This window comes from Oryctolagus cuniculus, chromosome 2, assembly GCF_051225735.1.
Source record: "Oryctolagus cuniculus isolate XC-2025 breed Fujian yellow rabbit chromosome 2, ASM5122573v1, whole genome shotgun sequence".
Classification (NCBI taxonomy): domain Eukaryota; kingdom Metazoa; phylum Chordata; class Mammalia; order Lagomorpha; family Leporidae; genus Oryctolagus; species Oryctolagus cuniculus.
The window spans coordinates 4,211,181-4,237,968 of NC_142868.1; the positions used below are offsets into that span (position 1 = coordinate 4,211,181).

At 57.2% G+C, this 26,788-nt stretch overlaps 1 protein-coding gene across 1 annotated transcript in view; it reads right to left on the reverse strand.

Moving 5' to 3' along the window:
* STK32B (serine/threonine kinase 32B) overlaps window positions 1-26,788 on the reverse strand; it is a 257,275-nt gene that overhangs the window by 25,431 nt on the left and 205,056 nt on the right. Inside the window, exons 5-6 of the mRNA XM_051829718.3 lie at window positions 13,252-13,289; window positions 6,474-6,563 (exon numbers count right to left, since the gene is read on the reverse strand). Of these exons, the coding sequence (XP_051685678.3) occupies window positions 6,474-6,563; window positions 13,252-13,289 (128 nt within the window). The remainder of the gene's footprint in view (window positions 1-6,473; window positions 6,564-13,251; window positions 13,290-26,788) is intronic.

Below are 26,788 nucleotides of genomic sequence, written 5' to 3' on the forward strand. Positions count from 1 at the left end.
GCCTGGGAAAAGCAGCAGAAGATGGCCCAAGTGTTCAGGCCCCTGCACTGGCATGGGAGGCCTGGATGAAGCTCTTGGCTCCTAGCTTTGACCTCGTTCAGCTCTGGCTGTTGCAGTCATCTGGGGAGCGAATCAGCAGATGAAAGAGCTCTCTCTCTCTCTCTCTCAGCTCTCACTTACAAATAAGTAAATAAAAATTTAAAAACAGTAGTGCAAGGAAAAATAGACAAACACAGCATTACAACTGGGCATTTCCCCACTCAGTAATGGCTGGAAGAAGTAGGAAGGACATCAGCGAGGACTTATAAAGGACCAAGGAATAGGAACACACACCGTAGCCTAACATGACCAGACAAGAACACACACACGCTTTGCCAGTGTGCCCAGGACACTCACCAAGACCGGTCACAGGCCACAGAGGAAAACTTCACCATTGAAAAAAGGAGAAGTAATAGAAGGTTTTTTTTTTTTTTCTGATCACCTCTGAAAGATACATGGAGAATCTCTACATATTGTTGGAAGTGTTTGTAACTAAATGGAAACGATAACATAATAGACAAAAACTGCGTGGGAACAGCTGAAGCTGGACTGGGAGCTCACAGCATGGAAGGGCTGCACCGGAAAAGAGGACAGGCCTCCAGCTGGTCATCTAAACCTCCGTGTAAGAACAAATTAGACCCCGGATAAGCAGAAAGGAGTCAACGTGATGGACGATAGAGGGACAACAGAGAAAAGGAAGAAAGCGAAAAATCGGTTCTTTCCAAAGATCCATGTATTTGATAAGCCTCTGGCCAGGATGAGCAAGGACATCAGCGAGACAGTGCAAGGTGCCGGTTCCGGAACGAGAGGGCAGACAGGGCCGCAGAAGCTGCACCCCTCCAAGGCACCCTGTCACAAGCAGCTGTGTGCCCAAGTATTTGAAAATTCCCGGAGCGACACAAACCGCAAACCTTGCTTCAGATGCGTTTATTTCGAGAAAGTGCACTCCTAGCTCAACCGGTTCCTGCAAAGAAGACTCCAGACCCAAGTAGCTGTGCCGGGCGATTCTGACAAATATGTGCAGCAATGATACCAAAGCCGCACACGTTTTCCCAGAAGAGACGGGGAGGGAACACTCCTCAATGTGTTATGTTGGCGAATTTACTCGGACGTCCAGACAACGCAGAGTCGCTTCGAGAAAGAACGAGACCACAGGCCGATATTCCTCACGAGCCTTCTGACAAAGCGATCCCGGCACCCCTCAGGGACCATGACTAAGCGGGGCTCGGGCTGACGCAGCAGAAATGGATCTGTTTCCACGAGGACAGAAGCGCAGCCGTGCGGTGATGTCGGCAGGGTCAGCAAAGCTGTTTGACAGAGCTCCACGCGCGCTCGTGGTTAAACAGAACTCAGCAAGGCGGAAACGGAAGGGAAAACCCCCCCACGACTGGCGGAGGACAAATAGAAAACCTCACAGCGGACGACACACTGAATAGCAAAACACTGAATTTCCAACTAAGATCAGCATCAAGACAGCTTACCACGTGCTCCAGCGAGGGCTCTAAGGTTATAAAACAAGGACATGCCCAGTGGAAGGAACAAAACTGTCTATTCAAAACAGTTACCTTTTCAGAAATTACAAAGATTTTGCTGAAAATGTTATTAGAATTCATAACTGAGCTTACTAACGTTGCAGAACACCAAGTTAAAATAGAAAAATCAATTCTATTTCTCTAAGTCAGCAATGGCTGATTCCTAACAATGACTTTTAAAGCAGCCCTTGGAATAGCACCAGAAATCCCTTAAATATTTAAGTGCAAGTTAGTGGGGAAAGTTAGTGGAAAAACTCAGTTAGGGGGCCGGTGCTGTGGTGCAGTGGGTTAAAGCCCTGGTCTGAGGCGCTGGCATCCCTTATGGGTGCCGGTTTGAGTCCCGGCTGCTCCACTTCTGATCCAGCTCCTGCTGTGGCCTGGGAAAGCAGTAGAAGATGGCCCAAGTGCTTGGGTCCCTGCACCCACGTGGGAGACCCGGAAGAAGCTCCTGGCTTCGGATTGGCCCACTCTGGCTGTTGCAGTCATCTGGGGAGTGAACCAGTGGATGGAAGACCTCTCTCTCTCTCTCTGTAACTTTCAAAAAAAAAAAACTTATTAAAAAAAAAAAACTCAATCCATATACCATGTTTTCATAATATAGATTTCCATGTACTTTTTGAGGGCCCTACATATGCATGGATTTCAACGTTTTTGCACCAGAATAAACTCATCTTTTAATTTCACTTCCCAGGAATGATCGTGGGCATCCTCATGTATGTGTAACAGAATAGGTGCCAACAACGGGTGCTGAAACCAGAAAGGGGGGAGGAAGACCCTGAGACGTGTTGAGTGTGTGGAAAGGTAGCCGTGTTGCTAAGCCGCTGCTCTTTCAACTCCTGTAAACCCTCAAGGCAATGCTAACAAAATCCCAGTGGGCTTTTTCTTTGGTGGAAATCAACAAATAAAATCTAAAACGTCCAAGGAAAGGCAGGGGACTTAGCAGAGCCAAATTACTCTGGAGTAGAAGAGAGTTGACGGCCTCTCATTACCTGGTTTCAAGCAGTATTCTAAAGCTACAGGGAAAAAATGCGAGATTGGCCAAAGCACAAACAAAGAGACGGATGGGAGAGGAGAGAATCCAGAAATGGATCCACACATTTGTGGTCCGTTGCATTTTGCCCAAGCTGCCGAGTTTCAGTAGCGAAAGACGGACCTGAGGACAAAAGAGGCCCGGTGCAAATAAAAGCAGCTTGATCCACGCCTCAAACCAGGAGCCAAAGTGAGCTCCGGGGGACCCAAGCTTTGCCCCCGATGTAAAACCTTCCCAGGAACGCGAGCCAGGAAGCCCCTGCCACCTCGTATTAGGACAGTGTATCTGTTAGCATGACTGATGGGGCAAATGATTCGGACAGAGACTTCGCACAGAAGACGTGGAAGGCAGGGAGGCGATGACAAGACGCTCACAGTTACCCACTCCTGAGCTGCAAACAAGGCCATGACCTGCCCGATAGGAAGACCCCCAGCCGCAGGACAACAGCGAGCGCTGGCGAGGAGCCCCCGGGCCAGGGCCGTGTGCTGGGGGAATGCAGGATGCGCCCGTCTTCCTGGGGTCAGCGCTGTGGCGCAGCGGGTTAAGCCACAGCCTGTGGAGGACACCCCGGGAGTCCATCTCCCCTTTCTGTGCCAGGGCCTGCTCCCCGGCCATGCCCCGGCCGTGACCTGCGTGCGTCCAACGCGTCCACCACGCCATCTGCTCCACTGAGCTTGTGAGAGTGGGAGCCCATGATGCATCCCCGCACCCCAGGCCGGACTCGGAGCCCTGCACCTGCCGGACACGCAGTCCCTGTCTGCGGAGGGAACAGCAGCTCTTTGTCCACAGCCCCAGAAGCCCCGGGCTGTGGCTGCGGCGAGTCTGACTTTGTTTCCCCGCCGAGTTTGCGCTCCCTCTGCTCGTGGAACGAGGGAAGATTCAGCGCGTGTCCAACCTCTCTTCTGGCTCACCCTCGTGAGACACCTTTGGAGCCACCTCACCCGTCTGTTCTCCGAATCCTGGCAGAGAACATTCTGGTAACTGGTTCCTGGGCCTCTGAACGGAAATCAACAAAGCTGCCCTCCGGCCTCAGGCGCCTGCACCCCTGGGGAGCGTGGGACTCAGCTCTACTGCAAGAGCTCTCCCCTGGCCGTCCCCACTCCCAAGGCCTCCCCCCCACCTGGCGCAGTTACCCCACAGCCTGTGAGAGCGCCCCCATTCGGAACGTCGGCTGCGCCCCCCGCAGGCCGGCAGAAACCTCTCCTGTGCCGCCAGTCATTCAGGATGGCACAATGATCTTATCGCTGAGAAACGCGGCTTTCAGATGGGGGCCCCAGGGTCAAAAAGGCACCGTGGGTGGCTCAGTGGGCGATGCGTGGACTTCGGGTCCAGCCGGGCCTGGCCACAACTTGTGGCTCCCTCACGCACCAGCTGTGTGTGCCCGGTGAGCAGCTGCCCACGTGGAGGTCCCCCCAGCACCTCACAGTCAGGCTCGCCACTGCCAGCACCCCGCCAGCCCCCTCCAGAGGGGCTGTGACCGTCACCCACGCTGCCGCCCAGCCCAGAAACGTGGGCCGCAGCCTGGGCAGCTCCTTCGGCCCCACTCTCCGTCCGGCTGCCCCCTGGGACTGCCCCGCTGCTCTCTCCTGAGGGCTCAGGCCGTGAGGACGCTCGGTCAGATCTGCCCCAGCTCAGGGTCGTCCAGGGAGCAGATTCCAAAGGCGTCCAACCAGGGCTTAACTGATGGGAGCCAACATTCCGTGTCCCGGGGGACGAGCTTTGGGTGAGCAGATTCACTCACATCCATGTTTTCTAAGATGGCATCCCTGCCATGGGCACTTCAGAGCTTGGTGTTTGAGTCACAAGGTCCTGGGCCTTTCTCCCAGGCCACCCAACCTCCCTGTGTCCACGGTTCTCATCGCTACGTTGGGAAGAAACAACTGTGTCTACTCCTTGTCGGTGGGCAGTAAATGAAATCGCCGATGGAAAGCACTTAGCCCAGTGCTTATGTGCAGAGGATACTTGAAAGCAAGCTGCCTATTATTGTAACCACTTTTCATGACCAAACTTCACTTGTTTAATTTACTTAAGAAGTTAAAGATTGGGGGCTGGTGCTGTGGCGTAGTAGGCTAAGCTTCCACCTGCCATGCCAGCATCCCATATGGGTGCCAGTTCAAGTCCCAGCTACTCCACTTCTGATCCAGCTCCCTGCTATGGCCCGGGAAGCAGTAGAAGATGGCCCAAGTGCTTGGGCTCCAGCACCCGTGTAAGAGACCTGGAAGAAGCTCCTGGCTCCTGGCTTCTGATCAGCACAGCTCTCGCCACTGCATCCAACTGGGGAGTGAACCAACGGATGGAAGACCTCTCTCTCTGTCTCTCTTTCCCTCTCTCTGTGTAACTGTGCCTTTCAGATAAATAAAATAAATCTTTAAAAGGAGTGGGTGAGGGTAACAGAGCCAGGAAATCCCAGAGAGCAAAGCTGCCTTCATTTCTGACACTTTACAAAGACGACGGAAGACCCAGGTCTCTTACATTCGGAAAGCTGATCTGAGCCATGCCATCTCCTAAGAGTTCAGAAAATGAGTTCTGCATAAAAATGAGCCACAGAACAGTGTCAAAGTCAAATTCCATAGAAAGTTAATGTACAAAAAGGGAGATTAAAGAGCAGAGTAAGACTCTTGCCAGGAAGGCACAGCCGAAGGCTAAGCCAGCAGAACAGGTCAACACTGCGCCTCTCTCCCACCAGGGGAAGTGGCTTGCTGAACCAGGCCTTTCACCGGCCACACCCATGCCGTGTGTGGTCCCCCTCCCCCACGGCTGGCCACGTGACTTGCTTTGGCCTACCAGACATCAGGAAACCTGATGCAAGCAGAGTCGTGATGCCCACGCACAGACCACGGGGTGCCAGTCCCATTTTCCCAGGCGCCCCGGCCAAGCCCTGCCCCGGCTGCCCCACCAGCTGAAACCAGTGAGGTAGTGGAGTTGTGGAAGGTGACACCTTGCTATGGCTCTGAGCTGCTCCGTCTTGACGTGGGTTCTTATAGCACGGCCGATAACTCAGACATTCAGAGCAACTGAGGAAAACAGCATTGGCTATCAGCATCGCAATACGATAATTAATGAGAAAATTGGACAAGACACGGAAGAACAACACGAATCAGACAGGAAGCCCTCAAGAATGAGGCAGAGAACTCAGGGGTGAAAAAGGTTGAGAGGAAGTGACGAGCCTAGAGACCGACAAAGAGGATCCAACACCTACATAACAGACACCCAAACGGAGAGGAAATAGAATGCGTCCAAAAATGACACTTTCGTGAGAAAGTCCCAAAACAGAACCAGGTTGAAAGGGCACCATGAGCCTTGGCGGTGAGGCCAGAGTGGCCAGCGCCAGTGGGGTTCGGGCACACCACGGGGCTTCCCGCATCCCCTTGGCAGGCAGAGGAAGCCCCCCTCCCCCAGTGTAACCTACTGCAGACAGAAAGACGTGGAACTGGAAATGCAAGTGGCTGGTGAAACACTGCACAGTGACCCGTAATAACACACACGCGTTACAAGTAAGTAAAGGAGGAACGAGAAACCTTAAAGAGTGAAAAACCAAGGTGTCAGTGTTTTTCTCCTCCACTGGCCCAAGCCCAAGCCAAGGCCCTCTGGCCGCCTGGGACGTCTGCAGAGGACCCTGGATGGGAGGTTCTGCCGGGGGGGCCGAGAGCTTGGGCAAGGCGCCAGCTGGGAGGGGGCACAGCGCATGCTGGGACTGGGTGCAGCCTGGTGGGACAGGGTACGCGTGTGCATGCATTTGTGTGCACGCATGTGTGTGCACACACGTGTGCATGTGTGTGTGTGTGTCTGGGGGGGTGGCTGATGGATCTGGGAGCAACACCGAGGCCCCCAGCACCGGGCTGATGACATCACAAGGCGGGACTCACACTCACCCATGTAGGGCTTGGTGCCGGCCATGGAGGAAGCCTTCTCCGCCCCTTTGACGACCGTGGCGATGTTGAAGTCGGTGATGTGAACGTGACCTGCGCACACAGACAGGAACCGGGTTAGCGAGGGCTCCTGCGGCAGCGGGGCCATCTCCCCGTGAAGCCCGCAAGGTGCGTGCGGGCAGAGGAGACGAGACGGCCGGGGGACAAGAGCGTCTTCTCCAAGGCCGCCACGACACCTGCTCTGTGTGTCTCAGAACGCACGCGGTGCTGCACACACGTCATCTGAGACCTGGGAGCAGGAAACAACACGGTGGCATACAGAGGCTGCAGGCCACAGCCCCTCCAGCAGGAGGCCTGCGGTTGGTCTGCTGGGGCCGGGGGGTCCCAGTGTGCCTGGTGGACTCAGTGGGGAAGTGTGGGGGTTAAGGGCACCTTGCAGCCAGTGTGGAGTGATGGCGGCTGCCGGAGCCTTGGGCAGGCAGCTGCACCTACCAGGTGGGCACTCTGGAGCTTGTAGAGGAAGGGGAGAGAGAGAGACAGAGAAGGAGGAAGGAGCCAGGGGCTGAGAGGGGCGGGGATGAAGAGGAGAAGGGAGGACAGGAGGGGGACAGGGAGGGAGGGAGGAGAAGCTGGGGTGGCCAGCATTCACTCTCTAGGGAACGAGGCACGGGCAGCCTTGGATGAAGGACACAAATGCAGTGACGCGCGCTCTCTCTCTCCTTGCGTCTGTCATCCCATCCCCGGGCAAACAGCTGGCGGCATTCCCATCAAGCCTGAGAGCTGTGCCTGGGATGTGGCACTTGCACACGGAGCTGGGTGGCTTTGTCCAGGGAAGGGCTGGAGGGCAACTCCAGGAGGTGGGAAGGCACCTCCTGGAGCAGGTGCCAAAGGAGATGGCTGCCTACGAGAGCGGCGTGCCCGCTGACTGTCCATGGTGGGCAGAGAAGGCACCTGCGGGCTCCCCTCGACTCTGACGTGCAAGTGAGCTGCTGGCCGGGCCCTCTGTCCAGTGTCCCCAGGAGAGGCAGCCGCAGGGTACTCAGTGACGATCCGGAACACTCTCACAGGACTTGTGGATGAAGCTGGGATGCACAGGGTCCCCCACCTCGTCGTGTCCCAAGATCAAGCCCAGCCCACTCCAGCCTTCTGGCTGCCTCGGCCCTCTCCTGGCTGGAGACAGTGCCCTGTTCAGCCGGGCACGCTCCCGGCTGCAGAGGCCGTGTGCAGCAGCCACGGGCTACACAGACTCGCTGCCTCGGGCTGGGGCCTGAGTCTGGCTGGGACTAGCTGCAGGGCCGTGGGCAAGCAGCTTGCTCCTCCTGGGACTATGTCCTGCTCTGTAGTAACGGCATGCCCATCGCAGAGGTCTGTTGTGGGAGCCAGGGATTTGAGGCACTGCCGACACAGAGGAGGCGGGAGAGCCACCCCCCTACCTCCTCCCCCCAGCGTTTGCTCGTGCTCAGAACCATCCTCTTCACCCCCTGCCCTCATTTCCAACACCAGTGACACCCGCGTCCCTGCCGTGCACCGGGAGGTGGCCTTCGCCGTAACCCCCCTCCCCTCCCCATCCGGTTCCAGGCACAGCAGCTCACACTTCATTGCAGGAAGGTTCTGGGCCTCCCGACAGCACTTTTTAAAACAAGATTTATTATTTATTTGAAAGGCAGAGTTACAGAGAGGCACAGAGAGAGAGAGAGAGAGAGAGAGAGAGACAGAGAGGGAGAGAGAGAGAGAGAGAGAGAGAGAGGTCTCCCAACTGCTGGTTCACTTCCCAGATGGCCACAATGGCCGGAACTGCATCAATCCGGAGCCAGGAGCGTCTTCCAGGTCTCCCGCGTGGGTGCAGGGGTCCAAGGACTTTGACATCTTCCACTGCTTTCCCAGGCCATCAGCAGGGAGCTGGATCAGAAGCGGAGCAGCCGGGACTTGAACCGGTGCCATATGGGATGCTGGTGTTGCAGCCAGCGGCTTAACCTGTTGCGCCACAGCGACAGCGCCCAAAGGATGCTTCTGAGTTGCCTTTCGCCCCTCTCTCTGCCTCCCCCACCCCATGTAATCGCCCAGTTCTGCTGGTTCCTCTTTTATTTCTCCCTGGCTTCCACAAACAATTCGCCACAAGGCTGGGACTGCAGCTGGTTGTTGCAATAGCGAGGTCGTGCCCACTGGCCGTTCTCACCGCTCTAGGGGCTGGAGTCCGACACCCGGTGCTCCCTCTGCATGGTCTCTGGTGAGGGCCCCCGTGGCTGCATCACACACGGGGCACGGCGTCCCCACGGGACTGCTCATGACAGCGAGAGGCCACGAGGCAAGCTGGGGCAGAGAGAGCTTCAGGGGCCAGGCACGCTCTTTCCCAGCCACTCGGTCTTGTGAGAAGGAACTCAGGCCACGAGCCCGCCACGGATCCTTGCTGTGGCTGATGTGTCACCAGCGCCTCCCTCTGAGGCCCCATCTGCTACTCACACCAGCACATTGGCGATCACGCCTCCAGCACACGAACCCTCGCGAGATCAACCAGGTCCACACCTCAGCTCCCTCGGGTCTAAACCCACCTGACTTCTCTGTGTAGTTTTATTTATTTGATGTAAAATGACTAGTCATCTCTCACTACAGAAACAGTAACGCATTTGACTACAAAGTATAACATTGACTGCAAACCCCTACGGCAGTGTTATCTGTTATATACATTCGACACACACTGTTTTATGTTTTTAGGGTATATAGGATTTAATATAAAGATGTTCTTAAATCTGAAAAATTCTGAATTATGAAAATATACTGCCCTCCCAAACTGCAAAGCAGCCCCATAGTATGGTTGTGTTGTATTTAGTTCAACAGTTCCAGGTGGCTTCCAACTTGGTCGGCTTGATTTATCTTGGTAGGACAGGATATACAGCACTCAGGATTCTGGAGCGTATCCTCACATACTGGTTTTTCCACTTCCACCAGATAAATCCCCGGGAGTGGGCTTGCCGAGCCCATGGCTCTGAGGAAGTCAGAGCTTGTGGGCGTGGGTTGCCTGCTTCTCTGTTGTTAGCTGCACCCGGTGCTGACAGTGACTTCAGGCTGCTTAGATCAGGCGGGGAGAGGCGGCGTCTCCCGCTGTCAGCTCCCCTGTCTGGGCTGGACCCGCCTCCCGTGCACTGCCTCGGCTGACTCTTGTTGCCGGAGCCGCAAGGCGAAGGATCAGCCTACTGAGCCGCAGCGCCGGCCTCTGCTGACTCTTAGTTGGAGCCCCGTGTCTTTCCATTCTCTGCTGAGGATATGAAATACCTTTCCCTCGCCCACTGCCTGTCTTTTGATTTGGTTTAAATGCCTTTGCCATGCACAAGTTTCCAAATGCAAACAGCATGTTAGTCTCATAGTTTCTAGTATTTTCCTTACGACGTCCCAGGCTCCAGAAGCCTACTCCACTAATTGCTCCCACATTTTTAATCATATTTATAATACTTCTAATTTACCTTCTCATTCAGATCTTAAAACCATCTGGAATATATTTTTGTATATGGTGTGAGACAGCATTCTGAGTTTTTTTTAAAGATTTATTCATTTATTTATTTGAAAGGCAGAGAGAGAGAGAGAGGGAGAGAGAGAGAGAGATCTTCCATCTGCTGGTTCACTCCCCAAATGACTACAATGGCCAGAGCTGGGCCAGGCCAAAGCCAGGAGCAGGAGCTTCATCCCAGTATCCTACATGGGTGCAGGGGCCCAAGCACTCAGCCGTCCTCCGCTGCTCTCCCAGGTGCATTAGCAGGGAGCTGGATAGGAAGTGGAGCAGCCAGGACTCAAACCAGTGCCCATATGGGATGCCGGCGGCTCAGGCAGCAGCTTTACCTGCTACGTCACAACACCGGCCCCAGCATTTTGATTCTTTGAAATAGAAACTTATTTATTTATCTGAGAGACAGAAAGGCAGAGAGAGAAAGAGAGAGACAGAGAGAGACAGAGAAAGAGAGAATGAGCTTCTAACCACTGGCTCACTCCCCAAATGCCGACTATGGCTAGGGCTGGCTCAGCCTGAAGTCAGTAGCCAGAAACTCAATCCAGGTCTCCCAAGTGGGCGGCAGGGCCCCGAGTCCTTGAGCCATCATCACTGTCGGTCAGGGTGTGCACTGGCCAGGACCTGGAGACAGGAGCAGGGGCAGCATCCAACTTGGGCACTCTGATGTGGGCATCTTAACGCAGGTCTTAACCACTGTGCCAATGCCTGCCCCACATTCTGACTTATTCCTTCCAGATAGATAGCCAGCTGTCTCAGCAAGGCTTATTGAAAAAAAAAAAAAAAGAGCAGCTGTCCCCAATAATTTGTAAAGCAGTCGTTTTATGACAGGTCTTCATTCACGTGGAATCTGCTTACGGTGTCTCTTTGGTCCCACCAACCTACTGCTCATCGCTGAGCCAGCAGTATGGCGGGTTCACAACAGCAGGTGCGCAGGCTCTTGTAAATCTGACAGAGGTGGCGCCCCTCACTGCTCTTTCTTCTCAGTGTATTCCTAGTGACTCCCAGACATTCGCTCTTCTGAATGAACCTGAGACGAATTCTGTCCAGTTTTGGAAAATACTCCCGTTAAAGACTTTGATAGGAATTGCCTTAACATACAGGTCCACATGAGAGATGTGGCCTTTTTTAACCCGGGGTCATGCTCTTGCACTCACCTCCTGCTTTATTCCTTCTGTATTTGTGCAGAGCTATCCTGATTGGCGCTTTATACTTTCTGGGTCAATTGATTCCTACACATTACATAGTTTTGAGCAGTATTTTGAATGGGAATGTTTTCCATTTATTCTTCTACCTAACTGTTGCTGGGGCAATAGAGAAGAGCCTGCATTTTGTACGTTCAGCTCCCCTTGGGCCATGCACGCTGTCCTGGCTGCCCGGCTCCCCCAGGAAGTCCTGGGGAAGCAGACCAGGGCTAGGATGCAAGGGAGCTGAGAGGAGCGCCTGGAGACTCTCCCCAGGGTGCCCGGCTTGTTTTCCTTTCTCCACGCCTGTCCCCAGCCCGGGTCACAAGAGCCACATCATGCCCGTGTCGGAGGTCAGAGAGGTCAGAGGTCAGGGAGCTGCTGCTGAACCAAAGCGGCCAGAGCACAAGTGGGAGGAGAGCCAGAGCCGTGGCAGGGCTCCCTGCACCCGCAGCTGCCAAGGGCGGCCCTCGGGGGCGGCTGCTGATCCTCCCCGCAGCTCAGGCCGCCCGCGACCCTCTCACGAGCACCCCCCCCCGCTATCTTCTGGGGAGCACGGTGAACCCATGGCACGGCGGCGGCAGCAGCAAACGGAAGAGGAAACCCAATCCCATCCCACGACAAGGCCAGCCCAAGCTTCCTGCGGCTTCCAGCGGGAGGGAGGCGGAGTTCGCCCAGGTGATGGCTTTGTCCCCTTTGATTCCGCTTCCTCCTGTGCCCTGGCCACGAGGTGGGGACGCAGGGCCTTGGAAAGCAATCCGTCCGGCCCGGGTCAGAAGCTCCTGTCCCGTGTCCCCAGCAGGGGCCAGCTCCTGGCGCCAGCTCCCTGCTGAGTCAGCAAGTGATGGCTGAAGTGGCTGGGCCTCTCGCAGCCACGTGGGAGACCTGGGCTGGCTCCCAGCTCCTGGCTTTAGCCTGGCTTAGCTCCAGCCATTGCAGGCATCTGGGGACATGAACCAGTGCTTGTGAGCTCGCTCTCTCTCTCTTAAACAAATCAACAAATAATCAGGAAGCCCCAGGCATCCACGCGCTTCAGGCCACCCTGTGTCAGACCGGTTAGAACCGGCACTCCTGGGGTGGACTGAGCTGCTTGGCTGCGATGCAACAGGAACAATGTCCCCTGCCTGGTTCTGTGCCCCCCGCCCCCGCCCCTGCCTCAGGTGTGTTTGTGGCAACAGACAGCAGGGGGCAGCGGGGAGGCACACTCAGGTGACAGCGCCCAGCCTTGCTGGGGACGCCTGGAAGACTGCAGAGGCGCTGTAGGCAGAGCCGGGCCCCGGCCTGCGGGGGTGGGCAGAGGAGGCGACAGCCACCCTCCAGTGCCTGGCAGACAGCTCCCCTCTGTCCGCGCAGCCCGCTGCCCTGGAGGCCTTGAGTACCTGTAAAAGTCCAGTGAGAGTCACTCACCAGGCCGCCACGCCGTCCACCATGGCCAGCCAGTCGGCAGGTCTGCTGAGTGTTGTCAGGCTGTGCCCAGCGTTCTAGAACGTAGCTCAGCATCCCACCACAGCACAGGGACAGAGCACAGAGGCTGAGGCCAGGCACACGACGCCTTGCCACCCAACACGTGGGCGCAGGCCACCAGTGTCGGCCTCACCTGGACACCATTGAGGACGCCAAAGCTCACACCTACTGTTGAAGATGCCTGGCGACCCCCATGCTCTGGCAAGAGTAAGAGAGGGCAGGCTCAGAGGGTTGGCAATGACTGAGCTCTGGCCTGCCAGGCTGGTCACCTCATGGTGTCCCCAGGACTGCCCTGGAAGGTGTGTGCCACTTCCCCCATTTTGCAGAAGGCAACACTGAGGCTCACAGAGATGAGCGGCTGCTAAAGCCACGGGTTCGTGGCCAGGACGCCCACACATCCCCACTGGGCTCTGTCTCCGTCACCGCGTGAACAGCAGGGAATTCGGAGGCGAAACCCCAAGCAAGGCCAACCCCACCTGCCATGCAGGGCCTGCACCAGGACTACCCCTTGTTCGTCCACCAGGATGGAACCAAGGTTTGCCAGTCACCTGGCCTCCAGGCCCTCCCGCTCCCGCAGTCTCCCAGGGCCTCCGCTGTCCCCGGCCCGAGTCCCCGTGCAAACCCGGGGCAGGCTTACCACGCTCGTCCAGCAGGATGTTGTCTGGCTTGATGTCCCTGCAGAAGAAAAGAAAGAGGCTGGCACCGGGACCCGGCCTGTGAGTGCCCGCCCGGCCCGAGGCTCGCCCAGAGGCTGCTGCCCCTCCTGGGCCCTGCAGTGGGACAGGGACTACGGGGGCCACCACAGCGCCAGGCCTCTCACTTCCTCCTCTGTGTGCCCACTGCAAGGAGACGACTCCAGGGCTTGTTCCCGAATATTCTTCACCCGGGGGCTCTCAGCTCCAACCTGAACGGCCGCGGGGTGGCTGGGCGCTGGCGGGCTGGTGGCCCACACTGCTCGCCCCACCCTGAGCTCATCCAGCCCCCTCCCCAGCGCCACTTGGCAGACCTGACTCTGGAGCAGAGCCTGGCCTGGGCCAGGGAAGAGAACGGCGGGTGCAGCTCCAGGGCTGGTCCCCCCATCTGAAGCTCTGCTTCAGCCTTGTCTCCCAGCTAAGAGTCCCCGACACCATTAAAGGCTGTTAAAACTAAACCAAGCAGCACGTGCACACGTGTGCAAACCTGTGCGTGCATGGACACAGCTGTGTGCACAATGCACACGTGTGCGGGGGCACACATGCGACCACATACACACATGCGTGTACACAGCTACACACACGCACATCAGCATACAGCAGTCTGATGGGCCCTCAAAGCCCACGCAGATCCAACCACCCGCAGATGGAAAAACTGGTGACAAGGTGTGTGCGCTGGCACAGAGGTGTCCCCTGTCACCGTGCCCTGGACAAGCCAGTAGCACCGTCTGTATACCCCGACAGCGCGCTGGGTACTGGAGCCATGGAGACGGGATCTGAGGTCCGTGGGAGGGCGTGCAGCGGTTTTGTGCCCACAGCTGCCCTTGTATGCGCCGGAGCCTCTGTGGGTTTTGTTAGTCACGGGAGCCCTGGAACCGGGGCCCCCGACACCGGGCAGTGATTGTGTTTATTACCTAAAGGTCACCAGCTGCCCACGCCGGGGACCACACAGCACCATCGGGGCTGGGGAGATCTGCAAGTTCCGCTCCACACTCTCCACTCCAAGTGGCACGTCTTAAAGTGATATGGCTCAGGCAGGCAGCTGGCGAGGGCTGGCGAGCTGGGGGTACCTGCAAGCCACCAGCCCCTGCCCCACGCGTAATCCTGTCCTCCTAGTTGTCAATCAAAACGCTCCCTTTCCCAGGGCGCATCTGCTTCTCCCGGGGCCCGGGGGGAAGACACCTAGAAAACACGGATACTGAGCTCCCCGTGGAAGCCTGGAGGGGCCGCGTGATTCCCAGGCTGCCTCACGCCTGTAGGGGCACCGCCCCCACCTCGTAAAAGGGGCCAGCACTGGATGCGGCTCTCGCTCACTCTCCCCCAGGGACACCAAGACTGCAGGAGGCCCTGGGGTGCTCTCTCCCTGCCTCCCCTCCCCCACCCGTCTCCTTGTGGGTCCACTGCCCACTCCCGGCACTTTCTGTGTGTGGGGCCACCCGTGCTCGCATGTCTGTGTGTGCTCATTTTCTGACCTTTGGAATAAAATCCACTGTATTTGCGTCAGCACTGGGAATGCTGCCCTTTGTGCCTGGCAGGAGCCCGGGATAAAAACAAACGGCCCCTCACCCCAGGGAGAGGCAGGGGCTTGCATTCTGCACCTGTGCACCCCTGCACCTTGCACCTATGGAGCCCCAGTGGGTGCTGGGATGGGGGAGTGAGCGTGAGACACGCAGAGCCTCAGCCAGCGTGCGCCCCGCTGAGGCGCACACACTCACTGACGCCCGGTATTAGAACCCTGGATTTGGGGAACGCACGCCCTGCCCACTCGTTCATAATCCATGTCAAATCTCCGGAGTCTAATGATAGCTTTCTTTGAAATAAAGAGCACCTGCTCCTGAGTTGATCAAATATTAATTCTAGCTGAAGAAGCATTGTGGCGATTTGTAATGAAGTGATTACCAGGTGTTCTCGGGGATGAAAGGGACTCTGCATCTATATATTTAAATTTTCATTTTCATCGTGCCTGCTGGAGCCCGTGCGTGCTGGCACAGGTTAAGCCAACGGGCCCCTGCCGCCAGGTCTCACAGAGCTTGTTCCCGGAGGCGCGGGCGGCACCCATGGGAAGGGTGAACCGGAGAAGGCACGAGATGAACACAAAAGGCAGGAGACGCAGTCAAGTGTTGGTGGACCAAGCCGGGAAGCGCGCGGCCCTTGCCTGGGGAGGCCCCCAGCAGGATTTCTCACGGGAAGGTGGGAAAAGCAAATGAGTGCGCAGAGTGGCAACACAGCACCAAATGGTACAGCGCGTCCCTCAGGGGGTTGCCAGGACTGGGGTGACCTTGACCGTGGTGTGGGGATCAGGTCACGGGAGCCACAGAACACCTGGCGGGCCCCGGCCCTGAGGCAGAGTTGGTGTTCGGACAAAGGTGGGCAGGGGTGAGTAGTGTCCCCCCGAATCCATGTGTCCCCGGAGCCTCAGCTCGGGGCCTTATTGGAAGACGGAGGCTTTGGGGTGTAAGTAGCTCAGGCTCTCAGGACGGAGCCAGCCTAGACTGATGGTGGCCCCAGATCCAATGAGGGCTGGAACCCACAGACACACAGAGGAGGGAGCAATGCGGCTGGAAGCCAGGGAGCACCTGCTGCCGTCGGAAGCTGCAGGAGACCTGGGCAGATCCCTCCCGCCCCCAGAGCCCACTTAGGGAGCATGGCTCCGACTGCATCCTGATTGTGGACTTCCAGCCAGACCTGACAGAAGGAGTTCCCACCGTCGGAAGCACCGATTCTGTGCCCCTCTACTGTGGCAGCTCAGCCCCACTGGCATTATGGAAGGGGAGTGGGTGGCGGAAGAGGGACTCTGTCCGGTGGCAGGCGGGGTCCCCAGTGGTCCGGGCGAGAGCTGGGAGCCCCAGGAAAGGCCTTGCTCACCGCGTCGCCCCGGTGAGAATGGAGCAGGACAGAGATGGGAAGCAGGCTGTCCCATCCTGGAGAGTCCAGCTCGGGACTGGGCTGCCCGAGCTCCGGCCCCAGCCCTGGGTCCAGCGACCTCTGCTGTGTGACAGCTCCCGTTCTGATGCATCCCGCAGCTCCCTTCCACGTCAGCTCTCAGCCCAGAGCACGGTCTTGAGCACTTGGAGGGCTCCAAGTGCTGTGGTCACCAGGGACACACAGAGGCCCAGACACTGCTGATTGGCGCTTGTGTCCGAGATGGGCAGACAGGCCAGGGAGCACGGGAACAAATGAGCCGGTCACTAACTTGAAGAAAACACGCCAGGGTCCTGAAAGAGACTTTCCTTCAACGGGTAGTCAGGGAGGGCCTCTCAGAGGAGGTGACACTAGATTGACCGGCAGGGAAGAGTCAGCCGTGCACCATCCGGGAGCAAGCTCTCTCGTGGCAGAGGAAGCAGAGGCCGAGGGGAGACATGACGAGGCTGTGTGCGCTCCTGGCCCACGGGCACGGCGAAGGCATGGGGGTCGTGCCCTCCACTGGCTGCTACGTGCCAAGGTGACGGGATGCCGTTCCGTGCAAGACTCGGTTTCAGCAGACGGAGGCAGTGACACGCAGGTGCAAGACACCGGGACCTTGGACTCAGCCACAAGAGCCGAATTCCGCCCGCAGCCACAGGCGCTGGCCAGAGGACTCAGTTCCAGAAAGCGGGCGCCCGGGGGCAGTCTTGTGAGATGCAGAGATCCGGGCAATCCTGACCCACGGACACGGGAGGCACAGACCTGAGTCGTGTGAGCTGCTGAGCTGGGGGCCGTCAGCTCTGTGGCAACCAGAGGCCAATGCATGAACTATAGGATATTGAGCCTCACTGTTCCCATCTGGGAAAGGGGAAGACAGCACCCCTGCGATGTGGCTGCTGTGAGCAGACTGATGGATGGCCAGCCCAGCCCCCAGGACACAGGCCGGGCCGAAACCCGCATTGGCGCGGGACCGTCGCTGCCCTGTGCAGGGAGCCGGGGAGAACTCTGGGCGGATCCTTGAGCTTTCCACGACGTGACTTTGGCCGGATTCACAGGGGCCTCAGCGGGCAGACTCGAGACACGGGGCTGCGGGCCACTGGGCACGTCACGGGCACAGCTGTGCTTGGCGCTTCGGTGTGCAGTGTGCTCGCGAGGCCGAGACCTGGGTCTGCTCACGGCCGAGTCCTCGCCTCCACGCAAGGCAGAGCCGCCAGTGCCCAGTGGCCTGGGGCGTGCAGGAGGGCCGTGAGGGCGGCTCCACCGGGTCCCACGCACCCCGGGGGCTTCCCAGCGCTCTGTGCTGGCGTCTCGCGCAGGAGCGGACAGATGAGAAAGAAAGAAGTGCAGGAAGAGCCGGGCCAGGGACGTGAAAACCTGTTTCACCACCAGCGAAGGAAGCACTGGCGATACGCAGATATGCATGCCGGGAAATTCAGGCAGGAGAGATGCCGGTTCCAGTCCTGGATCTGCCTCTTGCTGCTGCGTCATAATACCTGCTCCACGCGAGAATTTTTCAGTCTTATTTACTTATCAAAAGGCAGAGCCGCAGAGCAAGCCAGCTCGCTTCCATTCACTGGTTGATTCCCCGCAAATGGCCAGGACAGCCGAGGTTGGGCCAGGATGCAGCCAGGAGCCAGCAGCTACATCCTGGTCTCCCACACGGACAGCAGGAGCCAGAGCACCTGGGCCATCACCGGCTGCCCCCAGGCTCACTAGCAGGAGCAGCTGTGGGATGCGGGCACCGGACCACGCCCTGCGGTGAGGGTGTGAGACGCTTCTTATGACAGCAACCAGCACAGGGCCAGGTGCACCGGAGGCTGACGGTCACTGTTACACAGAGCGGAGCAAAGACATCTCACGGCCGGGGTTGAGGCGACAGGACGGGCTTTGAGGCAGCATGGTCAGAGGCACCTGCTGGCCATCACTCAGCGACTGGACGGATTCACCGCGACCACTGACCATGTGCCAGGCACAGTTCGAGGCCCGCTTTGCAGATGCAGCGGTGTGCAGTGTGGCCACTCGGCCTCAGGCACAGCCGAGGCGTTCCAGATGTCACTTCTATCCCCATTCAACTCCTGCAGGCAGGTGGCGCTGTTCCTGTCGTACTGATGAAGAGCACCAGGGTCTGCGAGGTGCCGGGACCCCTTGGGACTTGTCAAAGGTCAAGCAGGAATGAGACGCATGCTGGGGCCAGCACAGTGGAGCAGCAGGTTTGGGCTGCGTTCTGTAATGCCCACATCCCTGTGGGCAGCTGGTTCAAGTCCCGGCTGCTCTACTTCTGATCCAGCTCCCTGCTAATGCTCCTGGGAAAGCAGCGGAAGATGGCTCAAGTGTTCTGGTCCCTGCCACCCATGTGGGAGACCTGGATGGAGTTCCCACCTCCTGGATTCAGCCTGGATCAGCCCATCCATTGTGGCCATTTGCAGAACAAAACAGATAGAAGAACACTCTCTCTCTCTCTCTCTCTCTCTCTTTCTGTCTCTCTGCAAGAGTCTTTCAAATAAATAGATAAATCTGTTTCTTTTTTAGGACCCATCTCAAGTTGGTCCCTGTCTCTGTGCGCCCAGGTGTATTGGGCAAAGATTACAAGCATTCGAGTTCTCAGAAGCTAAAGCAAGCCGTGATAATGCAATAGGCGTTATTTTTTTTGACAGGCAGAATGGACAGTGAGAGAGAGAGACAGAGAGAAAGGTCTTCCTTTGCCATTGGTTTACCTCCCAATGGCTGCTGTGGCCAGCGCGCTGCGGCCGGCACACCGCGCTGATCCGAAGCCAGGAGCCAGGTGCTTCTCCTGGTCTCCCATGGGGTGCAGGGCCCAAGTACTTGGGCCATCCTCCACTGTACTCCCGGGCACCAGTAGAGCTGGCCTGGAAGAGAAGCAACCAGGACAGAATCTGGCACCCCGACCAGGACTAGAACCCGGTGTGCTGGTGCCGCAGGTGGAGGATTAGCCTGTTGAGCTGCGGCGCTGGCCGCAATAGGCATTCTTAAAATAAATGACTGACTTGGGCAGGACAGTTTCACTGTTTAACCGTGATCCAGACAGCTTTGCAGAGCGTGAACCTGGCCTGGCCCCTCCCACGCAACGGCCTCCAGGGCTCTCTGGCGCCCAGCTGTGCGGCTCCCGGTGCCAGCTTCGTCCTGGGAGCAGAAAGCGGAGCCTGAGACGCGGTGTCGACTTTGAACTCTGTCAGCCACGGGTGCTGAGGACGATCACCACGCACGTAAAGAACCCACAAAAGGACCAGGCAGGCCGCATTAGAGACGCTCAGTGGCTGTTCATGTGTGCACCTGGGGCCAGGGATGTGGTGTGGCGGGAAAGCCGCCACCTCCAGTGCCAGCATCCCATACAGACACCATTCGAGTCCCGGCTGCTCCTTTTCTGATCCAGCTCTCTGCTAGTGCATCTGGGAAAGCAGTGGAAGACGGCCCAAGTGCTTGGGCCCCTGCACCCACGTGGGAGACCTGGATGAAGCTCCTGGCGGCTCCTGGCTTGGGTCTGGCCAAGCCCTGGCCATTGTGACCATCTGGGGAGTGAACCAGTGGATGAGATATTGTGTGTGTGTGTGTGTGTGTGTGTTCCTATCTTGTTGTAACTTTGCCTTTCAAATAAATAAATCTTTAAAAAAAAAAGTGCACTCAGGCTAATGAGGCAGTTCTGCCTTCACCTAACATCATCCCCTGCTGCGTCTCAGGCCGTGTCCCTCTCCTCTGACCCACCAGAATAAACATGAACATGAACAGGAACAGGAACAGGAACCTGGTCAAGCCACGTGGGGGTTGTTTGTGCGTTAACCCTGCAGAGAACAAACACCAGTTCGAAAGCTGTGCCCCTCCAGGGGTCCTGCGTGTCGGGCTTGGTTACTAAGGCAGTTGCATCACCTAACTGTCCCGGAGTACATCTCCCGGAGATGCGCAGCTCCCAGGATTCACAAGCATGTCCCAGGAAGCGCTCCTTCAATTAAGTCCTCCGTGGACGGACCCGGGCACGACGGGGAGGCAGGCGGGCAGCTCAGACTCCAAGAAGCCCTCACAGGCACCCTGCCCCCACCTCGCTTTGATTTCTTTCTGGTTGCTCTTAGAACCCTCAATGCAACGGTCTGCCCTGAGCCGGCCAATCGCCCAAGGCAGGGGCTGGCTCGGTGTCAGGTGGAAAACCAGAAAACCTGTGCATGGCAAGGACATTGCCTACATTCCTGCACGGCCTGCACCCGTCTGGGGTGGCGGCTCAGCTCCTGAAGTCCCTCCACACGAGCAGTAGTTCAAAGCTGCCCTGTGTTACCGTGTGGCTCTCAGTTTTCCTCATCAATGAAATGGGGATAAGATGGAAAGTCCATGAAGGACCTAGCCGGTTCCGAGCATACCGGAGATGCTCAGAGAGCGGGGATTCTTCTCCCCACTCCCTGGGAGAAGGGGCGGGCACTGCCGGACCGGAAGTCAGAGGAGCTGATGCCCAAATGGTTAGGATCACCTCTCACATTTGCGCAGTTTCTCAGTCCACAGAGCCCCTTCCCAGGCGGTCACTCATTCACCCCCCAACCAGCAGCCCTTGAGAACCAGCCATTCCCTCTTCCTTTAGAGCGAGGAATCTGGGGTACACAGAAGTGGAGGGACCGCCCCATGGTCTTGGGGTACGAGTGCCGGAAGCAGGACTGGGACACAGCTCCACGATGCCCCCTTGTGTCCTGCCTGCCCCTCCTCCAGGGGCCCCAGGCCGAGCCTGCCATGAGCACTGCCTGGAGCTGGGTCTGTGCAAGCCACTCCTTGCGCCTCCCGTTCTGTTCCCTGCCCCAGCCTGCACCTGTCAACCCCTCTGCGTCCACAAGCTTCGGCGTGGGGTCACGGGCGGACGGGGTCACTGTCCGTGTCTTCTGACCTTGCTCCTTCCTCCTCCCCCTCCTTTCTAGATTTACTTATTTGTAAAAGCAGAGTTAGAGAGAGAAAGAGAGAGAGAGAATCTTCTTCCATCTGCTGGTTCACTCCCAAATGGTTGCAAAGGCCAGGGCTGGGCCAGGCTGGAGCCAGGAGCCAGGAGCTTCAACCAGGTCTCCCCCGTGGGTGCAGGAGCCCAAGCACTTGGGCCGTCCTCCACTGCTTTCCCTGCTTGTGGGCAGGAGTCACCTTGCTCACAGCAGGAGGCCCCAAGCCCCTGGCTCACACCCAGCTGACACCTGCTGCGTCCACACGGTCAGCACTGTCCACACCCGGCCAACACCTGCTGCCCGCACGTGGTCGGCACTGTTCACACCCTTTCACTTGCACGATTGCACTGGATTCCCACAGCAGTCCTGTGTGGTATAGACTCCATCAAACCCACTTTATAGCTCATGAATCATAGCCCAGAGGGCCTGAGCGACTTCCCCATAGTCCCCCAGTATTAGGGTCAATTTTATGTGTCAAATTGGCAGGGCCGCAGTGCCCAGATATTTGGTCAAATGCTATCCTGGATGTTTCAGTGGGGACGCTCTGGGTGGGTCAAACATTTATCGGTGGACACTGAGTGCTACGGGCCACCCTTCATGCGAGTGGACCTCGTCCAGGTAGTTGGAGGCTTTAAGAGAACAAAACTGACCATCCGCACAGAGGGGCGGCTGTGCCAGAAGACGGCCGATGGACTTGAGCAGTGACATCAGCCCTTCCTTGCTCTGGCTTCTTCCGGAGTTGTGTGAACCAGTTCCTTCAGGGAAATCAATCTATCCATCCGTCCATCCATCCGTCCATCCATCCATCTTTCCACCACATCCAACTAGTAAGTGGAGGAGTCAGGATTAAAAACCCAGACACCTGCTTCCAGACCCCATGTCTGTAGCCATTCTAACAGTGTCCCAGAAGACAGCTGGGCCAAGTAGCTTTTAGGAACAGAATTTGTGACAAATCTAATCCATGTGCTATTTCCTGAAATCCACACCACCAGGCAGAGCTACACAGGTACACAGTCTCATGTTGGATGGTGGGTGTGGTGCAGCCATACCCAACTGGACACTGCACACGGTGACCTCATGCAGTCCAAACCCCAGGAGGGGCACGGGGCCCGGTACTGTGTGCACGCCAGCGGCGAGAGAAGGCTGAGGATACCACGGTCAGCTGCTCCCTCAGCAGCATCAGAGAGACTGGGGGTGCTGAGGCGGGCTCAGTAATGGGGTGTAGGGCTCCAGCTCTCTAAGCCTTAATTTCTTCATCCATCAGACGTGGACAAGTTCTTCCTGGAGAGGGCCACGCGTGCTCCAGGTGCCGGGGATGTGTGGGTGGGGCATCGGGCCGCGGGGGCTTCCATAATGAAGCACTCAGACTGACGGGCTGAAGCAGCAGGAATTTGTCTCCCAGCCCTTGAGGTTCAAGGTCGGAGACCACGGGGTCGACAGAGTTGATTTTCCTGGCTTGCAGGTCACTGCTTTCTCCCTGAGTCCGCACCTCCACTTCTTACCTGGAAACAGCCACTCTGGCTCAGAGTCTACCCCATGGCCTCATTTTCCCTCCATCATCTTCTCAAAGACTCTATCCCTGAACACCTAGTCCACGCTGAGGGTTAGGCTGTCAACCTACAGAATTTAGGACACGATGCAGCCTGTCACACCAACGCACAGGGCTCTGGACCTTGGGTACTGAACTGGGGGGTGGGGGGCAGGTTCTCTGAATTCCAAGAGGAGGCTCATGGTGCAGGATTCAAACGCCTGGATTTGATCTGCCTCTGGCAGTGACCTCAAGGACGTCAGCAGGGGCTGCACAGATGGCTGTTACCAAGCTCATCAGCACTGACAGTCAGGAAAGAGGGGGAGAAAGAAGCCCGGGGCATTGCTAACTTTTAGGATTTTTCCCCCTTGGTGCTCCCTTCTCTACAACCTTGGCAATGACCCCTTAAATCTCTTTGAACATTCACTGGCAGCACAGTCCAGAGCTGCGTCTCTACACAGACTGCCATGAGCCATCCTTGGGGCTCACAACGGCCTGGAGACATCATGGTCCGTGGAGCAGATGAGACATCTGATGCTTGGAGCAGGCAACACATCAGGGCACATCCCGGGCACTGGAGAGCTGGGAGGGATGAGTGGATGGGGGTGGGGGGGTGAGGGGGTGGATGGATGAGTGGGGGGGACAAGTGGGTGGGTGGATGGATGGATGAGTGGGGGGGCAGGTGGGTGGGTGGATGGATGGATGAGTGGGGGGGGCAGGTGGGTGGGTGGATGGATGGATGAATGAGTGGATTAATTAATGGGTAGATGAATGGTGGATGGCTGGGTGGGTGGCTGGATGATGAACGAGTGGGTGGATGGGCAGGTGGGTGGGTGGATGGATGGATGAGTGGGTGAATGAGTGGATTATTTAATGAGTAGATGAATGGTGGATGGGGTGATGGGTGAGTGGGTGGATGGTGGGTGGATGGGTCGCTGGGTGGGTGGCTGGATGAGCCAGTGGATACATGAGTGAATACATAATTTATGAGTGGATGGATGGGCAGGTTGGGGGGTGGATGGATGGATGAGTGGGAGAATGAATGGATTAATTAATGAGTAGATGAACTAGTGTGTGGGGTGATGGGTGGATGGTGGATGGTGGGTGGGTGGGTGGGTGGCTGGATGATGAACAGGAGGGTGGGTGAGTGAGTGAATGAATTAATGACTGGATGTATGAGTGAATGGGTGGATGGATGAATGGATGGACTGATGGACGAGTGGATGTTCAAATGGACAAAGAGGTGGGTGCATGAATGAATGAGTGGAAGAAATGCACCAAACAGGACATGGTGGAGAGACACAGCAGGCCTCTCCCGTGAGGACGTGGAGCTGAACCAACAAGCCAACAGCCAGGACAGCACTCCAGGTAACCGCAGGGGTTCTGGAATCTGGGTCCCAGGCGATAGTCTCAGCTCTTCTCCTGTCTACCTGGGAGACGTGGGGGAACTTCGGATCTATTAAAGGCTTGTTAGGTGCCCGTGTGCCACGCGTGCTGTCTCATCTGATGCGCAGAACAGCTTTGTAGGGCCACCAGTGGCATCACCCCGGGAGAAGCAGTGCAAGTTCACCCTGCCGTGTCTGTCTGAAGGAAGCAACTCCTTCCTTGGTCTCTAGAGCCACGCTGGCCACTTCATTCCTGTCCCAGTCCTCCCGGACACTTCCAGGCCTCCATCCCCAATGCCATGAACTTTTTTGAGGTACCCCTTACACACACCAGTTAGAGTCTGCTTCTCTGGAGAAGCCTGATTGACACAGGGCGACACGGAGGGACTGGCGTGTGTCTGCACGTGGGGGCTCTGCGACAGCTGGTGCGCTGGAAACTTGCGCACGTGGCTCGGCCACTTGGCGCGGTCCAGCCGTCTTCCTGAAGCTCCCTCTGCCGTGGGTGTCCTGTGTGTGCCTGCCCCTCCCATGGCTGCCGGCCCCCCTCCCTCCTGCTGCCCCCCGTGTTTGATTCCAAGCAAGGAAGGCAGGTGCAGGCTCAGCCCTGACCCTCTGTTTCCTTGAATGTCCTCTCCACCACTCGGAATCTGGGGCAGACTCCTTGCGCTGAGTTTTAAACCTCCTGAATTGAACTCTGGCCAGCTGAGGCGCCCCGAGCGGGTCTCAGGCAGACAGCCCCTTTCTCTCACCTAGGATGTGAGAACTTTGTGGGACAGAGAAGCGTGGGAACCACAGCTCACCATAACGGGAGTATGAATTTCAAAACAGGGAGGAGAGGGTTTTGAACAGGCTCACGTGGTACCTATCTGAGGTAAAATGGATAGTCCCATTCCATCATTCTACAATGTATACATATGTATCAAAACAGCCCACCGAGCCCTGGATGTACATAATTATTATTTGTCAGTCAAAAAATATAATAAAGTTGGAGGCCAAAACATCGCCTTCATTGCTCGGAGAAGTGAAGGTGGGTGACGCTTTGCAGGAGACTTGTGACCTGTGCACTCCAGTGCGGCTCGGTCTGGACTGGCAAAAGCTCCCTCTGCGTGGGGAGGGGTGGCTCAGTCAGCTGGACGATGGCACTTAGAAACATTCATGGAAAGTGGAATTCAAAGAGAAGTTCATTTTGGTGCAAAAGTCTGTGGAAACTGTATGTACAAGGAGCCTTCAAAGGTGCATGGAAAATGACTGGTGACACACACTGCGTGGATTTCAGAGTTCATCCCGCCTGGCTTCCTTCAGACTGGGACTTCCGCTCATCTCCTGCCTTTGGAGTGTAAAGGAAGCGTCCATTCTTCCTGGCTCTTGCAGCTGCTGGCTCACGCTATAAATCTGGGGACGCCCTGGCCTCCGACATCTTGTGATGGCTTCAGCAAGTCTTCCTCTCCACGCGCACACCCGCTGACTGCCCCACTGGGGAGCCCTGGCTAACACGGACGGGCAGGCTGTGCCCCTGGGGTTTCCACTTGTTTTCCGAGTGCCCATGGCTGAGTCACAGATTCAAAGCTTATCCTGGCCCCGCAGGCTGACTGCACGGCCGTTCCAATCACATCCCCCAGCTCGATTTACAGTCAGTATTCTGGCGACTCTGACCACAGATGAATGAAATGGTTTTCCAGCTGAGTCACGTCTCCTGCCTCCAATGGGCTCAACTCCGATGAACCCAATCTTGAACTTTATTGGGTCTATGGAAGGACACTCAGCTTTCACGTGCCGCAGCATGAAATCAATCCCTTGCAAAAACCCAGCGTGAACAGAGGCAGGAAGCACAGGTGTGTGGGAGAGAGTGCGAGCTGGGGTAGTAGCCCAAGACCATCGCCTTTCTGCTGAGCCTCTGAGCACACAGGGTGTGGGTGCAGTCACGACTGGAATGAGGAAGCTCAACTCTTGCTAAACAGTCCGTAGACGCAGAAAAGACGGGAGCAGAGCCGACATCTCTCAAACACTCTGAGGTGCCTGGTCTAGTGCAGGGTGGAAGATTACGTCACTGAGACTTTCCTGGGTAGGGAAACAGGTAAGGAACGTGGTAATCAGGACGTCACACATGGGAATGGGGAGGGACACCAGGAGCCCCGGGCGGCCTGGGCCAGCACCCTGGTGATGCTCTTGGCAGAGGTAACCAGGTCCACTCTCAGGCCAGGGGACGGAGGTGGCAGGGACCAGGGGGTCAGGCCCTCAGCAGTGTGCCCCTGGCCCTCGGCTTCCACAGCGCCCGTTCCCTTGTTGGCAGTCCTTCTTCCCCGTGTGCAGCTCTGCTCTGGGGGGGATGGGTCGACTGCTGGCTGATTCAGTGTCACAGTCGGCCCCAGTGCCACCTGCCATAGCCACGCTTCTGCCCGCAGGGGCGGGTGGTACTCACACAGCCCACACACTTGCCCGTTTCCTGGGTCGGAGGGCAGTGTCTTGCTCCCTGCGGGGACATCTCAGGGTCACCCATGTCTATTCGGCACGGAGGTGCTCTCCCCTGCAACCGGGGACACCTCCCCTCCCTGTCTGCTGGCTCCCTGTTCCCCAAACCAGACTCTTGTCAGAGTCGCACGAGGTAGGAAGTCTGGGAAAATGTGTCTGTTTTATCCCAAAGGCCTGCAGGGTGGCCCGCTCCACACATCCCTCACCGCTGGGGAAGTGGAACGAGCAGCAGAGGCGTGGGGCACACAGGATGCGCGTCCTCTGGAAACTGCTC